Genomic DNA, 19,787 nt, shown 5'->3' with positions numbered 1-19,787 from the left:
GTTCCAAGGCCAATATACAAGTCTGCCAAGAGGTATTTATTGTTCCCTGGATTCATCGAGCCTCCATTAGGTGGTTTTGCCAGTATTCTCAAATTAATGAGGTTAGAAAAGTACATGGTGTCTGAGTCAATCCCTTTTACAATATTAATATATACAAGCCTGTAGACTGAAAAGTAGACTCGTCCTTTATTCTTATCTGTTCCATCAATTGTTCATGGGTGATGCCTTATCTACATGAGTTGTAGAAATAGTTCCTCTTTTGAGTGCCTAATTTTTGAATAGAATCTATTTTGATTTCTAAATGAGTCAGAAAGAAAAGATGGAAGTTGAGCTATGCTACCTCAAGTAACGTGGTGGGGTTGCATAGAGGTCTGGGCCATCTTAACAGTTCATCAGGGACGCAATTCAAAATCAAAATCAAAATCCAAATACTCAAACTAATCGCTGTTTATCAAACGGTTTAAGTCCAGTATTGTACTTCTAGATTTTTTTCCACTTTGACTGCGTTTCTGATGGTCTGTTCAAGTATGACCTTACGTAACTCAGTGCCAGATTTTGTGAGCTGTACCAAGGCACTTCACAAAAAGGTTATAGAACATAGAACATAGAACAGTACAGCACAGAACAGGCCCTTCGGCCCTCGATGTTGTGCCGAGCAATGATCACCCTACTTAAACCCACGTAACCCGTATACCCGTAACCCAACAATCCCCCCATTAACCTTACACTACGGGCAATTTAGCATGGTCAATCCACCTAACCCGCACATCTTTGGACTGTGGGAGGAAACCGGAGCACCCGGAGGAAACCCACGCACACACGGGGAGAACGTGCAGACTCCACACAGACAGTGACCCAGCCGGGAATCGAACCTGGGACCCTGGAGCTGTGAAGCATTGATGCTAACCACCATGCTACCATGAGGCACATTTGAGGTGATATATAAATGCAAACTGTTGTCTAATTACCTTGTAAATATATTTGACAAACAAAACTGAACATTATGATGTCTCAGTACACCTGTTTCTGAAAGCAAGTATGCAGGTGCAGTAAGCAGTTAGGAAGGCAAATGGTACGTTGGCTTTCATTGCAAGTGGATTTGAGTATAAGGATGTCTTACTGCAACAGTACAGGGTCTTGCTGGGATCACATCTAGAGTATTGTGTGCCGCTTTGACATCCTTATCTGAGAAAAGATATACATGCCATAGAGAGAATGCAGTGAAGGTTCACCAGACTGATTCCTGGGATGATAGGATTGTCGTATGAGGAGAGATTGGGTTGATCAGGCGGGTATTCACTGGAAACCAGAAGAATGAGAGGGGATCTAATTCAAATGTATAAAATTCTGACAGGGCTGGAAGACTGGATGCATGGATAATGTTTCCTCTGGCTGGGGGGGGGGGGGGGGGGGGGGGGGAGTTTCCTGCACAAGAGATCACAGTCTCAGGATGCAGGGTAGGCCATATCGGACTGAGATGAAGTGAAACCCCTTCACTCAGGAGGCGGTGTACCTGTGGAATTCGAAGCTGTGAAGGCTAAATTACTGAATATATTTAAGAAGGAAATAGATACAGTTCCAGATTCTAAATGTGTCAAGGGGTATGGGGAGAGTGCTGGAGTGTGGTGCTGAAATAGAGGATCAGCCATTTTGAATGGCAGGGCTGATTGGCCTACTCCTGCTCCTAATTTTTATGTCTCATGGTCTCATGGTGTAATATTTGCCATCTGTTTGAAGCAAACAAGAGAACATGGTGCAAGCCCACTCTTAGCATATCTAACATAGAAAAGGCTTTGTGTTAGTCCTCTAGTGCAGTACCTAATCATGCCATCACATGGTGAAAGTTTTGTTCATACGAGATTCAAATCAGCTTATGGAAATTATTTATTTTGCTGTGGGCAGGAGTTAAATGTTAGGTGACTGCCTAAACTCTGGCAAGAAACAACTCCTTTCAAATAAATGATAAATTACTTTGTCAAAATAATGAATTTCATCCACTGTAAGAAATTTATATTGCTAAGTTCTATTGAGGGAGTGGGCGTCTGAATGCAGGTTGATGTGCCTCTATTTAAACAAATAATGATTTCACTCTGGATTCACATGGAGCATTTGTATGCTGCAACAAACATTATGGGCTGGATTCTCCATTGTCCGCTGCCGGTAGTGGGTTTCCCGATCTGGTGGAAAATGGAACGTCAGCCGAAAAATAGGACCGACGCCGGGTGCCAATCCCATTCCGATGCTCTGGCCCCCCGCTGGTGGCGGCAGCAAGCTACATGCCCCGCACTATCAGAGGGATGTAAACTGGTCATTTGCATTCAATTAACGGGCCGGAAGTCCAATTCTTCAGCACCCCATGATACTCCAGCCCTCTTAGACAGGGTTCACGCGGGCATGATTTGGTTCAGGTATTTACAAGCATGGCACTGATAATAATCGCTTTTTATCACAAGTAGGCTTCAATGAAGTTCCTGTGAAAGGCTCCTAGGTGTCACATTCTGGCACCTGTTCGGGGAGACCAGTACGGGAATTGAACCCGCACTGCTGCCTTGTTCTGCATTACAAGCCAGCTGTTTAGCCACAGTGCTAAACCAGCCCCTGATACAGTAGTGCCTGCAGTGGATCAAGGGGGTCAGTGCATAATGGAGGTGCCCCACAATGTCCATCGAACGGCCTTCCTTCCCGCACAATGCAAATCCTGGATTGATGATCTATCTTTCCCTTTGCGCTTGAATGCATCTCCGTTACCCTGCTTTGATCCAAATCATTATGTTCATAAACACTCTTGCTATTATTGACAGTTACTTACCACATCAAAAGGAACTAAGTGCTTTCGGCTGTGAAAAAGAGGTAATGAGGGTGTCTGTTGGGGTGGCTGACAGGGTCTCTGTTGGGGGGGGTTCTGATGGAGTAGTTGGTGGGGAGGGTTGGGTTACCTTCATGCATGTGTTGTGGGGGGGGGAGGGGTGACTCGTTATTCCTGTGTGGGGCAGGAGAGAATGGCCCTACTTGTCAGTGGAGGGGGGGGGCAGGATTTGCAATCTGGAGGGGGTAGGGGGGTCACCTCCAGACCTCTGTATCAGGTTGCCGGCTCAAAATAGTGGCCCAATGGTATGTCACAAGTTCTTCTCCATGCATACGTTTGCATAGAAAGGGAGTGTGAGATAGACCTGGGTGCCACTTATAGCCCAGCGCAGACCAGTCACGAGACTCCATTGGTGGAAACACTTGAGTCTCCAGAACATAGTATCCAGCCCAACACATTTCAAGTATTTTACAGAAGTATCTTATTTTCTCTTGAGAATCGTAACCCTATAATTAGCTGCAGGAACAAACCAGCCATCACTTCCACAAATGAGAGTACCCACTTTCTACATCTGCAAATATAATGTACTTTACAAATAAAAATTGGTATGTTCACTGAAACCATGAGACTGCCCACAGGTCGAATAATATGACTGTCTCCCCAGGCCATTTGGTTTCTAACTCAAGCACTGCAACATAATTTAGCATTTACGCAGTGCCTTTAATGTGGGAAAATGTCTCAAGAAACGTCACAGAGTGTCATCAAACAAAATTTGACATTGAGCCACATAGAGATGTTAGGACAGATAACGAGGTAAGTTTGAAAACGTGTTCAAACGACGGAAAGAGAGTGTCATATTTTTGGTAAAAATATAAAGGCACTGATCACTCATCAGGGTTTGGGAAACAGGTTGTGGGCCCATTGATTTAGACTAGGCACATAAGATACAAATACAAAGGCGTAAAACTTGAAGGCATCAGCATTGCTGTGTGTGCGGTGTTCTGCTCACAGGCCAACGTGAAATTGAGACTGGATTACATGATGCACTTCCCTTCTCGTGATAGCAAGCTGCTATCTTTTAAAGGCACATTACATCAGGGAGGCAGAGGGAATTCCAGAACCTTTTAAATAATACCTCGCATCCCTGTAATAAAGTAATTTAAACAACTTTGTTGCTCAATACTAAGCAAGGGTATCTGAGTAACCCCCAAGGTGTGGTCAATCCTATTAGAACATAGAACAGTACAGCACAGAACAGGCCCTTCGGCCCTCGATGTTGTGCCGAGCAATGATCACCCCACTTAAACCCACGTAACCCGTATCCCAACAATCCCCCCATTAACCCTACACTACGGGCAATTTAGCATGGCCAATCCACCTAACCCGCACATCTTTGGACTGTGGGAGGAAACCAGAGCACCCGGAGGAAACCCACGCACACACAGGGAGGACGTGCAGACTCCACACAGACAGTGACCCAGCCGGGAATCGAACCTGGGACCCTGGAGCTGTGAAGCATTGATGCTAACCACCATGCTACCGTGAGGCCTATTCTTTTGAAAGCTCCAGGTCTTGTTCTCATGGTTATAGGTGACGGTCAGTGGTGAATCCAGTGGGCTCTATTGTAGGGAAGGCGGAAGAACTACAACCATAGAAGGTAATGGCTGGTTGAGGTCAAGCAAAGGATCCTTTTGGAAGAGGTTTTTGTTGTTCCATAGGCAACAGTAGACCATTTCTCTGGTCAAATATGGTCAGCATAAATAAATCTTATCAAGGCAACAGCATGAATGGGGTCATATTACTCTTGTCTCATTCTTTATTTTCAGATTCACTTTTTTTTATTCTGCCAAATCTATCTCTCCTAACCATTTTCCAGCTGTGAAACTGACTTAAAAGCTTTCACTTTTTGTTCTTTCTACCTGTCCCACTCATCACGTTTTGGAGGTGGAACAACCTTCATGAGGTGATGACTAAGAGCTGAGTACCATAAATTCTGTTTAGCAAATAAAGCATATTGATGTTTGGAGAAGGAGCTGGTGAGGAATAAATATGTTGCTATGAATAAGCTCCTAGAAAAATAACAGCTCCAGTGAGTAAAATTAATAATTGGCAGTAAGGCTTGATTCATAAAATATGATAAATAACTTGGAATAAAATTCTAATGCCAGACATAAAACTTTTGCTTAGTGTTGGTAAATTAGCATTATTAATTAAATTACAGTAAGATGCCATAAGTGAAGAACCTGGTGAAAGTTGAGTTAATTGAACGTTTGAACTCTTCCAAGTTATTTTTTCTGTTCTTTGTCACTTCTCTGCCCGAAGGCAGGTCCACCACTCATTGCCATGATCTCCACTGCAGGTAGGGCAAGGAGGCAGGTCCTGAATCCACACCTGCTGCATCTGGACACCAATCTGATCCGCATCAGCCAACCCGCCCTCAGAGAGACTGAGTTGCTGTGGCACACAACATGTTTACATGCTGTTGCTAGGGATAGCGATAACAGAAAGTTGAGAGGGGAGATGAGGAAGGTGTTTTCACCCAGAGGATTGTGGGGGGGGAGGGGTCTCGAACTCACTGTCTGAAAGGGAGGTAGAGACAGAAATCCTCAACTCATTTAAAAGGTGTCTGGATCTGCAGTTGAAATGGTGTAACCTGAATAGCTCACGACTAAATGCTGAAAAGTGGGATTAGGCGAGTGGCTTGATTTTCAGCCGGCATAGAGAAGATGGGCCAAGTGGTTTGCTATAAACGTTCGATGATAGAGGCTCCAATTTCTTTCCATCATATGGCTGACTCATAATATCTCCCACTCTTCTCATCTGCCATTGATGTATATTGGAAGGAGTTACAAGTTGATACTCAACCTTTTTGGCCATGTTTTGAACGCACCTTCCTTGACCATCAAGTCCTGGAGTGGGACTCGAACCGGGAGCTGCAAGACCTCCTTTTCCAGATATTTAGGTGTGTACAGGTAATAGTTTTTTAAAAAAAATTCTTGATCCTTAACAAATGAATTTGATTGGCATTGTCACCCTGGGAAAGCCCACCAACACACCAGAGTTTAGAAATTAGGAGCAAGATGGAAAGTCTGGTGGAATATTTCCACAGGATATAATAAGAGTGATGAAAATATAACCAGTTAATTGGGCAGTATGTATATAATTCCAAAGAGTTTCTACAGCACAGGAACACCATTCAGGCTAACAGGTCTATTCTGGTGTTTGTGCTCCACCCAAGCCATCTTCCACCTTCATTCATCTCACCCGATTACCAATCTGCTTTTCTTTCATCACATGTACTTGTCCAGCTTGCCCTTAGACACATCTATGCTATTCATTTGAACTATATTCACAAGTTCCATATTCTAAGCACCATCTGAGTAAAGAGTAGATTCAAGAGTTGTCTTTCTGGAAGAGAAATGTCCTGTTGGGTAGGTGGGACTCATCCCTAAATTAAGTAAGCTTGTTTAGGCCTGTTCTCAAAAGGGAGCAGAAACATTGTAACAAATAAATACTCAGCAAGCACATTCAAGTGCTGGAAGTATTGGTCGCATTGAGTTCCAGATCTCCAGCGATAATCAGGTTTGGATGACGGTTGCGAGAGTCTCACCTTCCTGCATAGTTCTGATGCATCCACACTGGCTTTGCATTTTCAGATCCAGGACTGGAAATGAGGTGGGCTGGATTGAGCACATATACTGAAGGTGCATGATGTTGATGCAGGATCGCAGAACTTGATGCATTTGATTGATATATCTGGGGCGGCATTCACTCTTTACTTTTGTTTTTGCAGGGGGTAGTTCCAGGAAGCAGTGAGAAGGGATGCTTTATCACACAATTTCTCTTAAACGCAGGCCGCAGGCAACTATTTCCTACAAAATTTGTTAGGCCCGAGCACAGCTAATCCCGCGGTAGCAGGCTGGGCTAGTTCATTCAAGACATCCGGGGAGCATGATTCCAAGGATGTTACAAACTGCTGAGCTTGTTGCCTCTGCCTTTTTGCAGGTAGAAGAGTTGCAGTGGGCGAGAGAAAGCCGAGAGCTCCCTACCTCGGTCTGCAGCTTGCCATGCAAATCTGGAGAGCGCAAGAAGATGGTGAAGGGCGTGTCCTGCTGCTGGCATTGTGAGCTCTGTGACGGCTATCAGTACCAACGAGATGAATTCAGCTGTTCCCTTTGCAGCTACGACATGAGGCCGAATGAGAATCGGACCGGCTGCAGCCAAATTCCAATTGTGAAGCTCGAGTGGCATTCACCTTGGGCCATCATCCCAGTGTTTCTGGCCATGCTTGGAATTATCGCCACTATTTTTGTGATGGCTACTTTTATACGGTACAACGACACACCAATTGTACGGGCGACAGGTCGGGAACTCAGTTACGTTCTTCTCACTGGGATATTCCTCTGCTACATCATCACCTTCTTAATGATTGCCAAACCCAACTTGGGCATTTGCTCATTCCGTCGCATCTTCCTGGGCCTCGGAATGTGTATCAGCTACGCAGCTTTATTAACTAAGACAAACCGGATTTTCCGCATCTTTGAGCAGGGGAAGAAGGCTGTGACAGCACCCAGGCTCATCAGCCCAACCTCCCAGCTGGCAATCACATCCAGCCTCATCTCTATCCAACTCCTCGGAGTCTTCATCTGGTTTGGGATTGACCCACCAAATACTATCATAGACTATGATGAGCAGAAGACCTCAAATCCTGAGCTGGCGAGAGGTGTCCTCAAATGCGACATTACAGATTTACAAATCATATGCTCCCTGGGATATAGCATCCTTCTAATGGTGACATGTACTGTTTATGCCATCAAGACAAGGGGCGTCCCAGAGAACTTCAATGAAGCTAAGCCTATAGGATTCACTATGTACACTACCTGTATAGTATGGCTTGCCTTCATTCCAATATTTTTTGGCACTGCTAAATCAGCAGAAAAGGTACGTGGATTTTCCTTTCCGATAATCTTTGTTCTTATTGTAAGTGTATGATTGAATCATTGACTGTTTATAGATTTCTTCATTGTACTTATTCAATATCAGTTGCTCTTGCTATTGCTTTCCAAGGTGTTTTTGGTCAGCCCTGGTGTTTGTCTCTGTTCTGTGATGGTCAATTTAATCATGAGCATTCTGGACAAATCAGGAATAGTTTTTAATACCCACAGTGTTGTGCCTGCTTTGGTTTCCTCACTTTGATTATCTAGAATGATGGACACTACTCTTATTTAATTACTACTGTTTTATTTCCTTCTCTAATACCTCACATTGTCTTGGAATTGGAAGTTGAGGGCTGCTTTGCCCACTCCTCCATAAATATGTTCAAAATTGCTCACTTACCAGGAAATGGGATGGAATATTCACTATAATGAGTCATGTGATATCAGACCTCCCCCCTCCACCTAGCTCATTAATTTACTTTAGTGCTCTGATAAGTGTCATAATCAAAAACTAGACCAAAACCAGGAATATGTGGATTGTCAGAGGAGGAAAGATGGACAGGCTAGGCTTGAATCCACTGGAGTTCAGAAGAGTAAGAGGCAACCTGATTGAAATCTTTGAGACCCTGAGTGGTCTTGGTACGGTGAATGGGGAGAGGATATTTCCTCCAGTGGGAAAATCAAGAACTCAGGTGTCATTGTTCAAAAATAAGGGGTTGCCCACTTGAGACAGGGATGCGGAGATTTTCATTTTCTTTGAAGGGTAGTGGCTCTTTGGAACTCTCAAGGCAGTGGAAGCAGAGTCTTTGAATATTTTTAAGGTAGAGCTAGATAGACCCTGGATTAACAAGGGGGTGAAAGGTTTTCGGGTTAGGCAGGAGTATGGGTTTGAGGTTACAATCGAATCAGCCATGAATTTATTGAATGATGAAGCATGCTCGAAGAGCCCAGTGTGTACTCCTGCTCAATGTTCAGAAAACACCAACTTTTCCCCTCTGAGGAATTGAGGAATTGTGTCCAGGTAAGGAATTCCGGTTAAAAGTAGCTGCAATGTGGAATTTTTTTTGCCCTAAAAGGGTGTAGATGCTGGAACACTTGGAGCTTTCAGGCAACCGGACAGTTATTAGGCATGGGTATCAATGGGTATCTGGACCTAAAGTGGGTAAATGGAGTTTGGATATGGATCAGCAATGATCTGCTTAAATAGCAGCACCGGCATGAGGGGCTGAATGGCCTAGTCTTGTCTTTATGTTCCAAGGCTACATTGACATTCTCATTGCAGCACCACTGAAATATTTGATTACTTGGATGGTCTCATCGAACTCATTTATTCTGCTGTTGATTACAAATAAACCCATGGTTTAGATTTGAAGTGGGAATTTGGTTGTATATGTCGGAGGTGTCTTTTCTACTGTATTAGAAATGTTATTGGCAATTTGGAACATAACCACGATCAATATGGGAGCCTGACAATCTACAATACTATTTTTTTTAAGTGAACAAATACGTGATTAACTTCTATTATCCCTGCTGTTTGAACAGGTGATGTTGGAATTTTGCACCAGAAATAAAATGTACTTATTTAGTGCTGAGCAAGAGAGGTTCAAGTTTTAAATGTTGTACAATACAATTCATGGATGAAGTTGCCGGGATTATTCACATCAACAGCAGCCCATTAGATCATAAAACATAGGAGCAGATGTAGGCCAATCGGCCCATCGAGTCTGCTATGCCATTCAATGAGATCATGGCTGATCTGATATAATCCTCAACGCCACTTTCCCGCCTTATCTCCCTAACCCTTGATTCTATCACTGACTAAAAATCTATCTCAGCCTTGATCATACTTAATAACCCAGCCTCTACAGCTCTCTGACGTAAAGAATTCCACAGATTCACTACCCTCTGAGAGAAGAAATTCCTCCTCACCTCTGTTTTAAATGGGTGATCCCTCACTCGGAGATGATGCCCTCGGGCCCTAGACTCTCAGCCAAGAGGAAACAACCTCTCAGCATCTCCACTGTCAAGCTCCTGAGAATCCTATGAGGGCGATTCTCCCAAATGGAGCCCAAGTGTTCGCGCCATTGTGAACGCCGTCGCGCCACTCCTACCTCCCTTCTCGGCGCCAAATGGGCGCTGCGCTAACATGCGCACGCGCAGTTGGGTCACGCCAACCTGTGCATGCGCGGGGGACTTTTTCAGCGCGCCGGCCCCGACTCAACATGGCGTCGGTGATCAAGAGCCGGCCGGGGGGGGGGGGGGGAAGAGGCCAGCCCGCCGATCGTTGGGCCTCGATCGCAGGCCAGACACCTTTGGTGCCCCCCCCCCGTCCCCCCCACAGGCCACCCCCTGACCATTCGTGCAGAGTTCCCGCCGGCAGCAACCAGGGGTGAACAGCGGCGGCGGGACTCTGTCGTATCTGTGCAGCTGCTCGGCCCATGTGGGCCGGAGAATCGGCGGTCCCGCCGATTCCAGCGGCCCGCGGCTAGTGCCGCGCCGGCGCAAATGGCGCTGATTCTCCGCACCTCGGAGACTCACGCGCCGGGATCGGGGCGTCGTGACATGGTTGCGGCGATTCTCATTGCAGCACCACTGAAATATTTGATTACTTGGATGGTCTCATCGAACTCATTTATTCTGCTGTTGATTACAAATAAACCCATGGTTTAGATTTGAAGTGGGAATTTGGTTGTATATGTCGGAGGTGTCTTTTCTACTGTATCAGAAATGTTATTGGCAATTTGGAACATAACCACGATCAATATGGGAGCCTGACAATCTACAATACTATTTTTTTTAAGTGAACAAATACGTGATTAACTTCTATTATCCCTGCTGTTTGAACAGGTGATGTTGGAATTTTGCACCAGAAATAAAATGTACTTATTTAGTGCTGAGCAAGAGAGGTTCAAGTTTTAAATGTTGTACAATACAATTCATGGATGAAGTTGCCGGGATTATTCACATCAACAGCAGCCCATTAGATCATAAAACATAGGAGCAGATGTAGGCCAATCGGCCCATCGAGTCTGCTATGCCATTCAATGAGATCATGGCTGATCTGATATAATCCTCAACGCCACTTTCCCGCCTTATCTCCCTAACCCTTGATTCTATCACTGACTAAAAATCTATCTCAGCCTTGATCATACTTAATAACCCAGCCTCTACAGCTCTCTGACGTAAAGAATTCCACAGATTCACTACCCTCTGAGAGAAGAAATTCCTCCTCACCTCTGTTTTAAATGGGTGATCCCTCACTCGGAGATGATGCCCTCGGGCCCTAGACTCTCAGCCAAGAGGAAACAACCTCTCAGCATCTCCACTGTCAAGCTCCTAAGAATCCTATGAGGGCGATTCTCCCAAATGGAGCCCAAGTGTTCGCGCCATTGTGAACGCCGTCGCGCCACTCCTACCTCCCTTCTCGGCGCCAAATGGGCGCTGCGCTAACATGCGCACGCGCAGTTGGGTCACGCCAACCTGTGCATGCGCGGGGGACTTTTTCAGCGCGCCGGCCCCGACTCAACATGGCGTCGGTGATCAAGAGCCGGCCGGGGGGGGGGGGGGAAGAGGCCAGCCCGCCGATCGTTGGGCCTCGATCGCAGGCCAGACACCTTTGGTGCCCCCCCCCCCGTCCCCCCCACAGGCCACCCCCTGACCATTCGTGCAGAGTTCCCGCCGGCAGCAACCAGGGGTGAACAGCGGCGGCGGGACTCTGTCGTATCTGTGCAGCTGCTCGGCCCATGTGGGCCGGAGAATCGGCGGTCCCGCCGATTCCAGCGGCCCGCGGCTAGTGCCGCGCCGGCGCAAATGGCGCTGATTCTCCGCACCTCGGAGACTCACGCGCCGGGATCGGGGCGTCGTGACATGGTTGCGGCGATTCTCCGGCCCGGTGCAGGGCTCTGAAAATTCACCCCTAAATGTCTCAATGAGGTTATCTCCCATTCTTCTAAACACCGATAAGCAGAGACCCAATCCACTCAACCTCTCCTCATAAGAAAATCCCTCCATACCCAGGATAAATCGAGTGAAACTACTCTGGATTGCCTTATCTTTCCTTAGATAAGGGGTCCAAAACTGTTCACATTATTTCATTCTCACATAAGGCCTTGTATAAAATACACGTGCAGTTTTCTTTCTGGATTAGGTTACCATGGACTGCATTGTACTCAGAACAGATGGGTTCTGGTAATGCTCACTTGATGTGGTAGTCTATCTAATGAGCTTCTCTGCTGCAGGTAAAAAGAACACCGTTCATCCCAACAGGAAACTATCAGTGTGATGACATGAATTTTGCAGGCTGGTTGGTATTTTTTCCTTAAGCAGGGGTTCAGGGATCTTACCAAGGTGTAGCTGGTGACTGGACTGATCAAATAAATGAACAGTTTCTGTTCAATGTTCTTCATGCTCCAGTAAGTATATGATTCAAATAATTCACGTTGAAAAAAAACATAAGGGGAAATGTCTGTTGTTTCAAATGAGCTTGGAAAAACATCCATGAAGAAAGGATTTATCAGTTTGCTACAGGTAGCTGTTCTGTGAAGATGGAAAAGGCTTCACTATATCCTATTTGGGCACATTAGAGAACTGGCTACAGCAGAGAACTGAGGTGTACGAATCTCAATCAAATGGACCAATTGTATTTCTTTAACTTTTAGAGCAAACCCTATCATTTTACTGTTCCCACACTTTTTTTGATTTGTTTCCACTTATTTGAGCACAGTATCTTAATTTAAACAATGACCTATCCGTTTTTCACTCGTGCTTATCAAGCTACGATGCTTCCTGGTCCAGAAGTACCCCAATATTTAAAATGCTTATCCTTGTTTTTAAATTCCTTTAAATCCTCCTTATCTCTGTAACTTCCTTCATGCCTACAACTTTCCAAGAAAACTGCAATTTTTGGCCTCTTAAGCATCCCCTATTTCTTTCGGACCTCCATTGGTAGCCATGCCTTTAGTGGTTTAGGCCCTCAGCCTAGAACTCCTCATCTAAACCTCCCCATCTCTCTATCTATCTTCCTCTCTCTCTCTTTATCTCTCCTTTAAACACTCCTTAAAACCCAGCTTTGTGACCAAATGTTTGGATGCCTGTACTGGAGCATGCATTTGGAAAATGGATCCTCTTTTCTCTGCCTCTAGTTATACTTCCACAACTGTGTGAGTAAAAGGCAGTCAGGGTTCCAAGCACCTCAGATGCCAGACTCCAGCCAATTCAATTCATTGAGCCTGATCTTAAGAAACAGCTGAGCTTACAGGTCATAGCAAAGGACATTGGCCCTGACAACATCCTAACTGCATAGCTAGCGAGTTGTGCTCCAGAACTGGAAAAATTAGCCAGGTATGTCCTCAGCACAATAAGCAGGCGAAATCCAGCAAAGGTAACAAACTGGGCTTGACTGATAAGTCACAATTAGCCATTTGACCACATAAGTACTAGGAATGACTACCTCCAAGAGTTATAGACTCCCGATAGTGCCAAAAGGGCCATTCAGCCCAATGAGTCTGCACTAGCCCTCCAAAAGAGCACCCAATCTAGGCCCACTCTCCCACCCTATCCCTGCAATCCCACCTAACCTATGGAAACAAAGGGGCAATTTAGCATGGCCAGTCCACCTAACCTGCTCATCTTTAGACTGTGAGAGAAAACAGGCACAGTTGTTTTCTACATCTCCCTTTGACATTCCACAGAATTACCATTTGTCAAATTCCCCACCACCTCAGACCAGAATCTAAACAGCCATTCAAATGCTGTGGTCGCAAGAACAGGTCAGCTGCTTAGTTTACTGACTCCACATAACCTTTCCACCAGCTTCAGGTCAAAACTCAGGAGCATGCTGGAATTCATTCCACTTGCCTGGATTAGTGCAGCTCCAAAAACACAGTTCGCCCGATGGAAATTTATCGCTATACCTTCATGGTTCCTGGGGGCAAAATCCTGGTACTCTCCACCTAACAGCAATGTGCTTGTATCAACTTGAATGGCAGCACTTGAAGGAGCGGCTCAGCAGCACCTCCGAGTGCCAGCAATGATGGCCTTGCCAGCAGCACTCACATCATGTGAATGAATATTTCTTTTAAAAAAACAAATGAATTCATTTAAATAAAATTCAGACAGGGGAATTTTGTATGAAATATTAACGTGCTTGTTGCTAATGGATGCTCTCACCCTTCTTCATCACTTAAACACTGTCACACCTATCAATTATAATTGCAGGCACCACGATTTCAGCCACAGAGAGGTATCAGCTTTTCAAACGTTCCTCAACATAATCACCAACAAGTCCAGAACACTGTTGTGGGCAACTGATTTCCAGCACAGCACAATTTAAACCTGTTCTGTTGAAAGTCATTGACCCGAAACCTTAACTCTGTTTTTTTTCTACACTGTGGCATTCTGACCTGTTGAACATTTGCAGCATTTTCTGTTTTTATATCAGATTTACAGCAACTAGACTTTTGCTCTTTTGACAACTTAAGCCAGTGGTTCTTGAATCTTTTAATCTGCGGAACATTTAGGTCAGGCAAAAGACCCTGCAGACCATCTACTGGTTCCCCCATTGCCATTGCAAAGAGAAAACCATCAGTGATGTTGCTTTTGATGCGGTGTGTCTCTCATTCCAAGCTGGTGAGCTTCAGTCTCCCATCAGCTTCCACATTCAGCTTCCTCCTCTTCTTTGTTCTCAGCCCCACAGGTGTTGAAAATCCGATGCCTCAGTTTTACTCAGGACGTAACCTTGCTTATAAAATTGTTGTTTCCTCACACTTACGACAAATCGTGCCAAGCACATGGGAGCCAATCTGATTGTGCGCCACCACAAAAGTGGTGGTGAAAAACGTCCAGGCCTGTTCTCTCGTACGGCCTCCAGCAAGGCATTGGACGTCAGTGACTTGCATTGTGGATCAGTTCGCAAATCACCTGGATGACCCTCACAGACACGTGAAAACTACTGACATAAACCTTCTCTGCTTCCTACCCCTTCCCTTTTCCAAAACTTAATGACTGAACTGTAACAGCTGTAAAATGACCAAAGACCTTGGACTTTGCTACCCTTGACCAGATGATCAATGCAGGTCTTTTGGACATCACTACATCACTAACCCTGCCATCAATAACTTAATTTCACTTGGCCTAACATCAGATCTATGTAGCAAATGCATTGATTTGGACTTTCTCTTCTATGGTCAACATATCATGCTATCTCGGATTCATTAATGGTGGATGCACTGCTGCAAAGATGATTTGTCATACCCATCTTCCTGACCCACCAGCTGAACAGGCAGGAGTGAGAAGTGGTTTAGTGGTAGGGATATTGAGAAACTGAGAGTGGGAAGAATTTGGGTTGTTGGGGTGACCTTTTCTTACAGTGCTTACAAGTGTGAGTCAGTGGCTCATAACAGACAAAGGGCAGTGGCAGAATTTTGATGAGGTCCCTGCTTTATGTGCCTGGAATAGGCAAACATACATCAACAGATTTGGGTCATAATTTGCACTTTCATGCTGAAAGTTTAATTTAAGATTATGTGTTAATTCCTGTTCTCTTTCCGATGCAGACCAACCTGTGTATTTCCAGCATTTCTTGTAACACTTGTGTTGATTATCATTCAGTGTGAAAAGTCAAAATGAAAAAAGGCTTTTAGTCCCATTGAAGCTCATGTCACACGTAACATAACTTTCCTATTATAGTAACTACTTGCATTTGACTATTTACAGTGGGTTTGCCTCTACTTCCCCATCACTGCTTATTCCAGGTTATTCTCTACAAGTCAAAGTGTTGTTTCAAGTATCTAATTTAAGCTTACTTTTACAAGCTGAATAGGAAGTACTGCTTCTGCCATATTTTAAAAGTCTGCATCATATTCGTAACCCCTTAATTCTAAAGAACGGGATGAATTAGATACTGTCTGTGGTAGTGCGGCCCTTCTATAGCACACAAACCCTGGCCAATGGTGAGTAATCGCGGGGCCCTGGGAGTAGGGGCCCAGGCAATGTGGACCCTGGAGCTAGAGAGGTAAGACCCATCCTGTCCTTGTGTATATATACCTTTGCCTTTTGTTAATAAACCCCTTTGCTATTATTGGAAATCTCCAGAGTGTGGTCTCGAGCCATCACACTGTCCTTTACCTAAGGGATCTGATTTGAAATCCAGTGCTGGATGTACATCTCTACCATCGGTTAACTCTGAGAATTCCATGTGAAATGAATCTCTTCAATCTCAATCCAGATTCCAATGCGCATTAACCAGTTTCAGAAAAGCTTTCAGGAGAATGGTTCCGGGGGGGGGGGGGGGGGGGGAGGGGGGGGGGGGGGGGGGACAGGTGAGGGTCTCTGGGATGGGCTTCCTGAAGAGTGCTGTAGAGACAGATTCAATCGAGATATTCAAAGGGGAATTAGGTTGTTATTTGAAAAGAACAATGTTCTGGGTTTCAGGGAGATGGCAGGAGAATAACATTGGGCGAATGGTTCATTCGGAGAGCTGAAGCATTCACAATGGGCCGAATGGCCTTCTCCCGTTGCCTGACAATTCAGGGAACTGCCCCAGAGACAGAACGATGAGCGATGGAACCATTCATCTCCGGTTAGATTCAAGGTACGGTGTTAGGGCAGATCAGCGCTAGCACTGAGTGCCTTAGATAGGAAGAGTTCAGTTCTCCTCCACTAATATTTCTGGTCTTGATCAGCTATAACAAATACTAGATTCATAGAATCATAATGAGTCAAGTTAGATAGGGCCATAGGAATCACGATCCATGCTTAATCTGCTTGCCAACTTCGTGCTGCCTGTTGTTTTAAATGATTTCAGCATCCTGTCAGCACTAACTACACTGTTAATTGGCTGAATACCTAGGCAGGAGGCTTAAATTCAAAGTGGCTAACACCACTTTAGGCTAGCCAGTAGCTAGTAGGCGAGATGCATGGTGGCTGGTGCAGGCAGTGAGTTTCACCTTGGAAACATTAAAGAATGGCACAATGTTAGGGCGAGTGTACACTAGGGTTTTCAGTTCTGCTTCCAAGAGCTTGATGTGGAGGAGGAGGAAAGTAGCAGAAATGCCTTATATCTACAAAGGGTAAGATGACACAGCAGAGACGTGAAGGTAGAGGGAACAGATAGCTGTGAAGCATAGGTCCCAAGGTCCAGGGTGTAGTGTCGTGAGAAGTTTCTTGCATGACTGGTCAGGGTCACAGAATGGTACGTTAAGTCCTGTATCCTACCAACTGTGGCATTAACCTACAGAGTGCTATTAGCTCAATCTAGCACAAACCTCCTGATCTCTCTCGGCATGACAGCCTTCATCATCCATCTCTGCCACTCTGCCAGTGTCCTTGCTGTTTTCTGTAAGGCAGCCAGCCCAGACTGCTGCTGCTCATACTAAGATACTGCAGTACGCATCCAGGCTTTTTAGGTTCAGAGTGATGAAGAACAACCTCCACGGTCATCTATAGTCTCCTCCAATGAAAGTCAGCAGCCTTTCCCCAGCCAAAGGACAGTCACTGGGGTAACACTAGGACAGACAGGCACAAGGATTTAACTTGCAGACTTTTGTGTGATTTCATTTATAAATTTGGTTTATTTTATGTAACTTTTATTTTTACATTGTGGCCAAGTGAAGGCTATGATCGCCAATAGCAGAGGGAAGACAAGTAAGGTCTGAGATTGTTAATGACTGGGGAACTGAACTTGTTTTTACTGATATCACACTCAGATAATGTATTCACGGGCAGCCCAGTCAGAAAGGGGTTGTGTAGTTTTTCTCCTCTCTTCCTTGCCCTTCTCCTACTCAACTGACGGTGACAAAGGCTCATGATGTTGAACTTACAGCAGACTATTATCAACCTTGACACTTCTGTTCAGTATCACAAGGTTCGTTCAGAGTGGTCCAAGTAGCGGAGAGGCAATGATTCAGCACGCCAATGGTCCACTCTGTCACTTTTCATGTGGGAGTATGACTTTCACTTTGTGCAGGCTGAAAATGTTTGTGGGTAACACAATGGAGACATCAGCCATGTCATAGAGTCATAGCGATTTACAGCATGAAAACAGACCCTTTGACCATGCCACCCAATTTTTACCACTAACCTAGTCCCAATTGCCCGCATTTGGCCCAAGACCCTCTATACCAGCTTTCCCATATAACTGTATAAATGCTTTTTAAAAGACAAAATTGTACCCGCCTCTACTATTGCCTCTGGCAGCTCGTTCCAGACATTCACCACCCTCTGTGTGAAAAAATTACCCCTCTGGACCCTTTTGTATCTCTCCGCTCTTACCTTAAACCTATGCCCTCTAGTTTTAGACTCCCCTACCTTTGGGAAATGATGTTGACTATCTACCTTATCTATGTCTCTCATTATTCTATAAACCTCTATAAGATCACCCCTAAGTCTCCTACGCTCCAGGGAAAAAAGTCCCAGTCTATCCAGCCTCTGCTTATAACTCAAACCATCAAGCCCGGTAGCATCCTAGTAAATCTTTTCTGCACTCTTTCCAGTTTAATAATAGTTTGAATAGTTCCTGGATAGCCCTTGTCACACATTAGACTCCCTAAGGGGCTGGTTTAGCTAAGGGGCTGGTTTAGCACACAGGGCTAAATCACTGGCTTTTAAAGCAGACCAAGGCAGGCCAGCAGCACGGTTCGATTCCCGTACCAGCCTCCCCGGACAGGCGCCGGAATGTGGTGACTAGGGGCTTTTCACAGTAACTTAATTTGAAGCCTACTCATGACAATATGCGATTTTCATTTCATTTCATTTCTATTGTGGAAGCTAAAATGCAGCTGACACAGTGACTGAATGAAGGCACCATGCCTGCTGCCAGGATATCGGACACTACCAGTAATATTTGCACCCTGTGGTCACATGCCAGCTGCATAGTGAGGGAATGAGATCAACAAGGTTTCTGATGGAGGGCAGAGTTGACCGAAAAAGTGATGCAAGTGAGGTCAATAGAATCCTGCTGTTTCAAGAAGCCTGAAATTTTATCCAAGCCATGTGCTCACTCTGCCTGCTTCTCTCTGGCAAGGGGACACAACATAAAAGTTCCCCACCCAATCACTTACACAATCATTGGCAAAGTGTTTCTTACCCTGTTTCGAGGTTGCAATTTGTGGCTCCAGCAGGTGACAGATTTCAGTGGGGGCATCCTTATTGAAACATAGACAGCACCAAGGCGAAGGTAGGACAATTGCTCCCTGAAATGTGTGGGCACTGCCACCTGCTGACAGTTTTGTACCCCTTCTCCTCCCTCTTCCAGTAGCTTGTCCAGAACTGTATGACCTCTTTTTAGCATCCCAGCCTGCTCTATTCCAAGAGGTATGGTTACTCGTGTGCCCATATTTGTGAACCCAGGTCTATGCAGAAGCAACAGAAATTTGTTGAGTATCGGTCACACTATCCCTGCACTGTCCACAACTTTAAACAACTATGGAAGGCATGAAATATTAGTAGAATCAAGGCAAAAGTCAGAAGAAAGCAGCCAGCAATTAACCTGTTCGCAGTTGAATATCCCTTTGAAGGATCCTCCCTTCTCTGAACGCTGTTCAGCTCTGTGTGTTTTAGTGAGGGTGTTAGCTGTAGTGTTGAGCTTAAAAACAGCACCACTGGTGTCACTTTGTTGCTATTTATTGATTGACAACATGATATCCTTAAACAGTATGCTTTCGGCCACCATTCACTTACACACAAACACCACCACCAATGTAGTGTTTGGTGGGACTCAAACCAAAGGTGTGGGTGTGTGTGCCGCAACACCATTTTGGCCCTCAAATACAGGCCTAGTGCCCGGCCAATGGAACTATTGATACCAGTTTCATGCAAATGCAATTAGACAGCATGCAGAGAAAGCATTTGGCCCATTGATCTGCGCTGGCTGTTTGAAAGAACCATCCAATTAGCCCCATTACCTTGCATATGTTTTCCTGTTCAAGTGTATATAATATCTTTATTGTCACAAGTAGGTTTACATTAACACTGCAATGAAGTTACTGTGAAAAGCCCCCAGTCGCCACACTCCGGTGCCTGTTCGGATACAGAGAGGGAGAATTCAG

The 19,787-nt window shown here is 45.1% G+C and overlaps 1 protein-coding gene across 2 annotated transcripts in view; it reads left to right on the top strand.

Annotated features, from left to right (window-relative positions):
• The window catches only part of LOC119973148 (metabotropic glutamate receptor 7-like), a 967,737-nt gene that overhangs the window by 702,967 nt on the left and 244,983 nt on the right, over positions 1–19,787 (top strand). For both annotated transcript variants that reach the window (XM_038810761.1, XM_038810760.1), the window contains exon 9: positions 6,812–7,747. In XM_038810761.1, the coding sequence (XP_038666689.1) occupies positions 6,812–7,747 (936 nt within the window). The remainder of the gene's footprint in view (positions 1–6,811; positions 7,748–19,787) is intronic.

The sequence above is a fragment of the Scyliorhinus canicula genome, chromosome 11, assembly GCF_902713615.1.
Source record: "Scyliorhinus canicula chromosome 11, sScyCan1.1, whole genome shotgun sequence".
NCBI lineage: Eukaryota > Metazoa > Chordata > Chondrichthyes > Carcharhiniformes > Scyliorhinidae > Scyliorhinus > Scyliorhinus canicula.
Note: the sequence above shows the minus strand (reverse complement) of the source record. Positions and strands in the feature narration are given on the sequence as shown.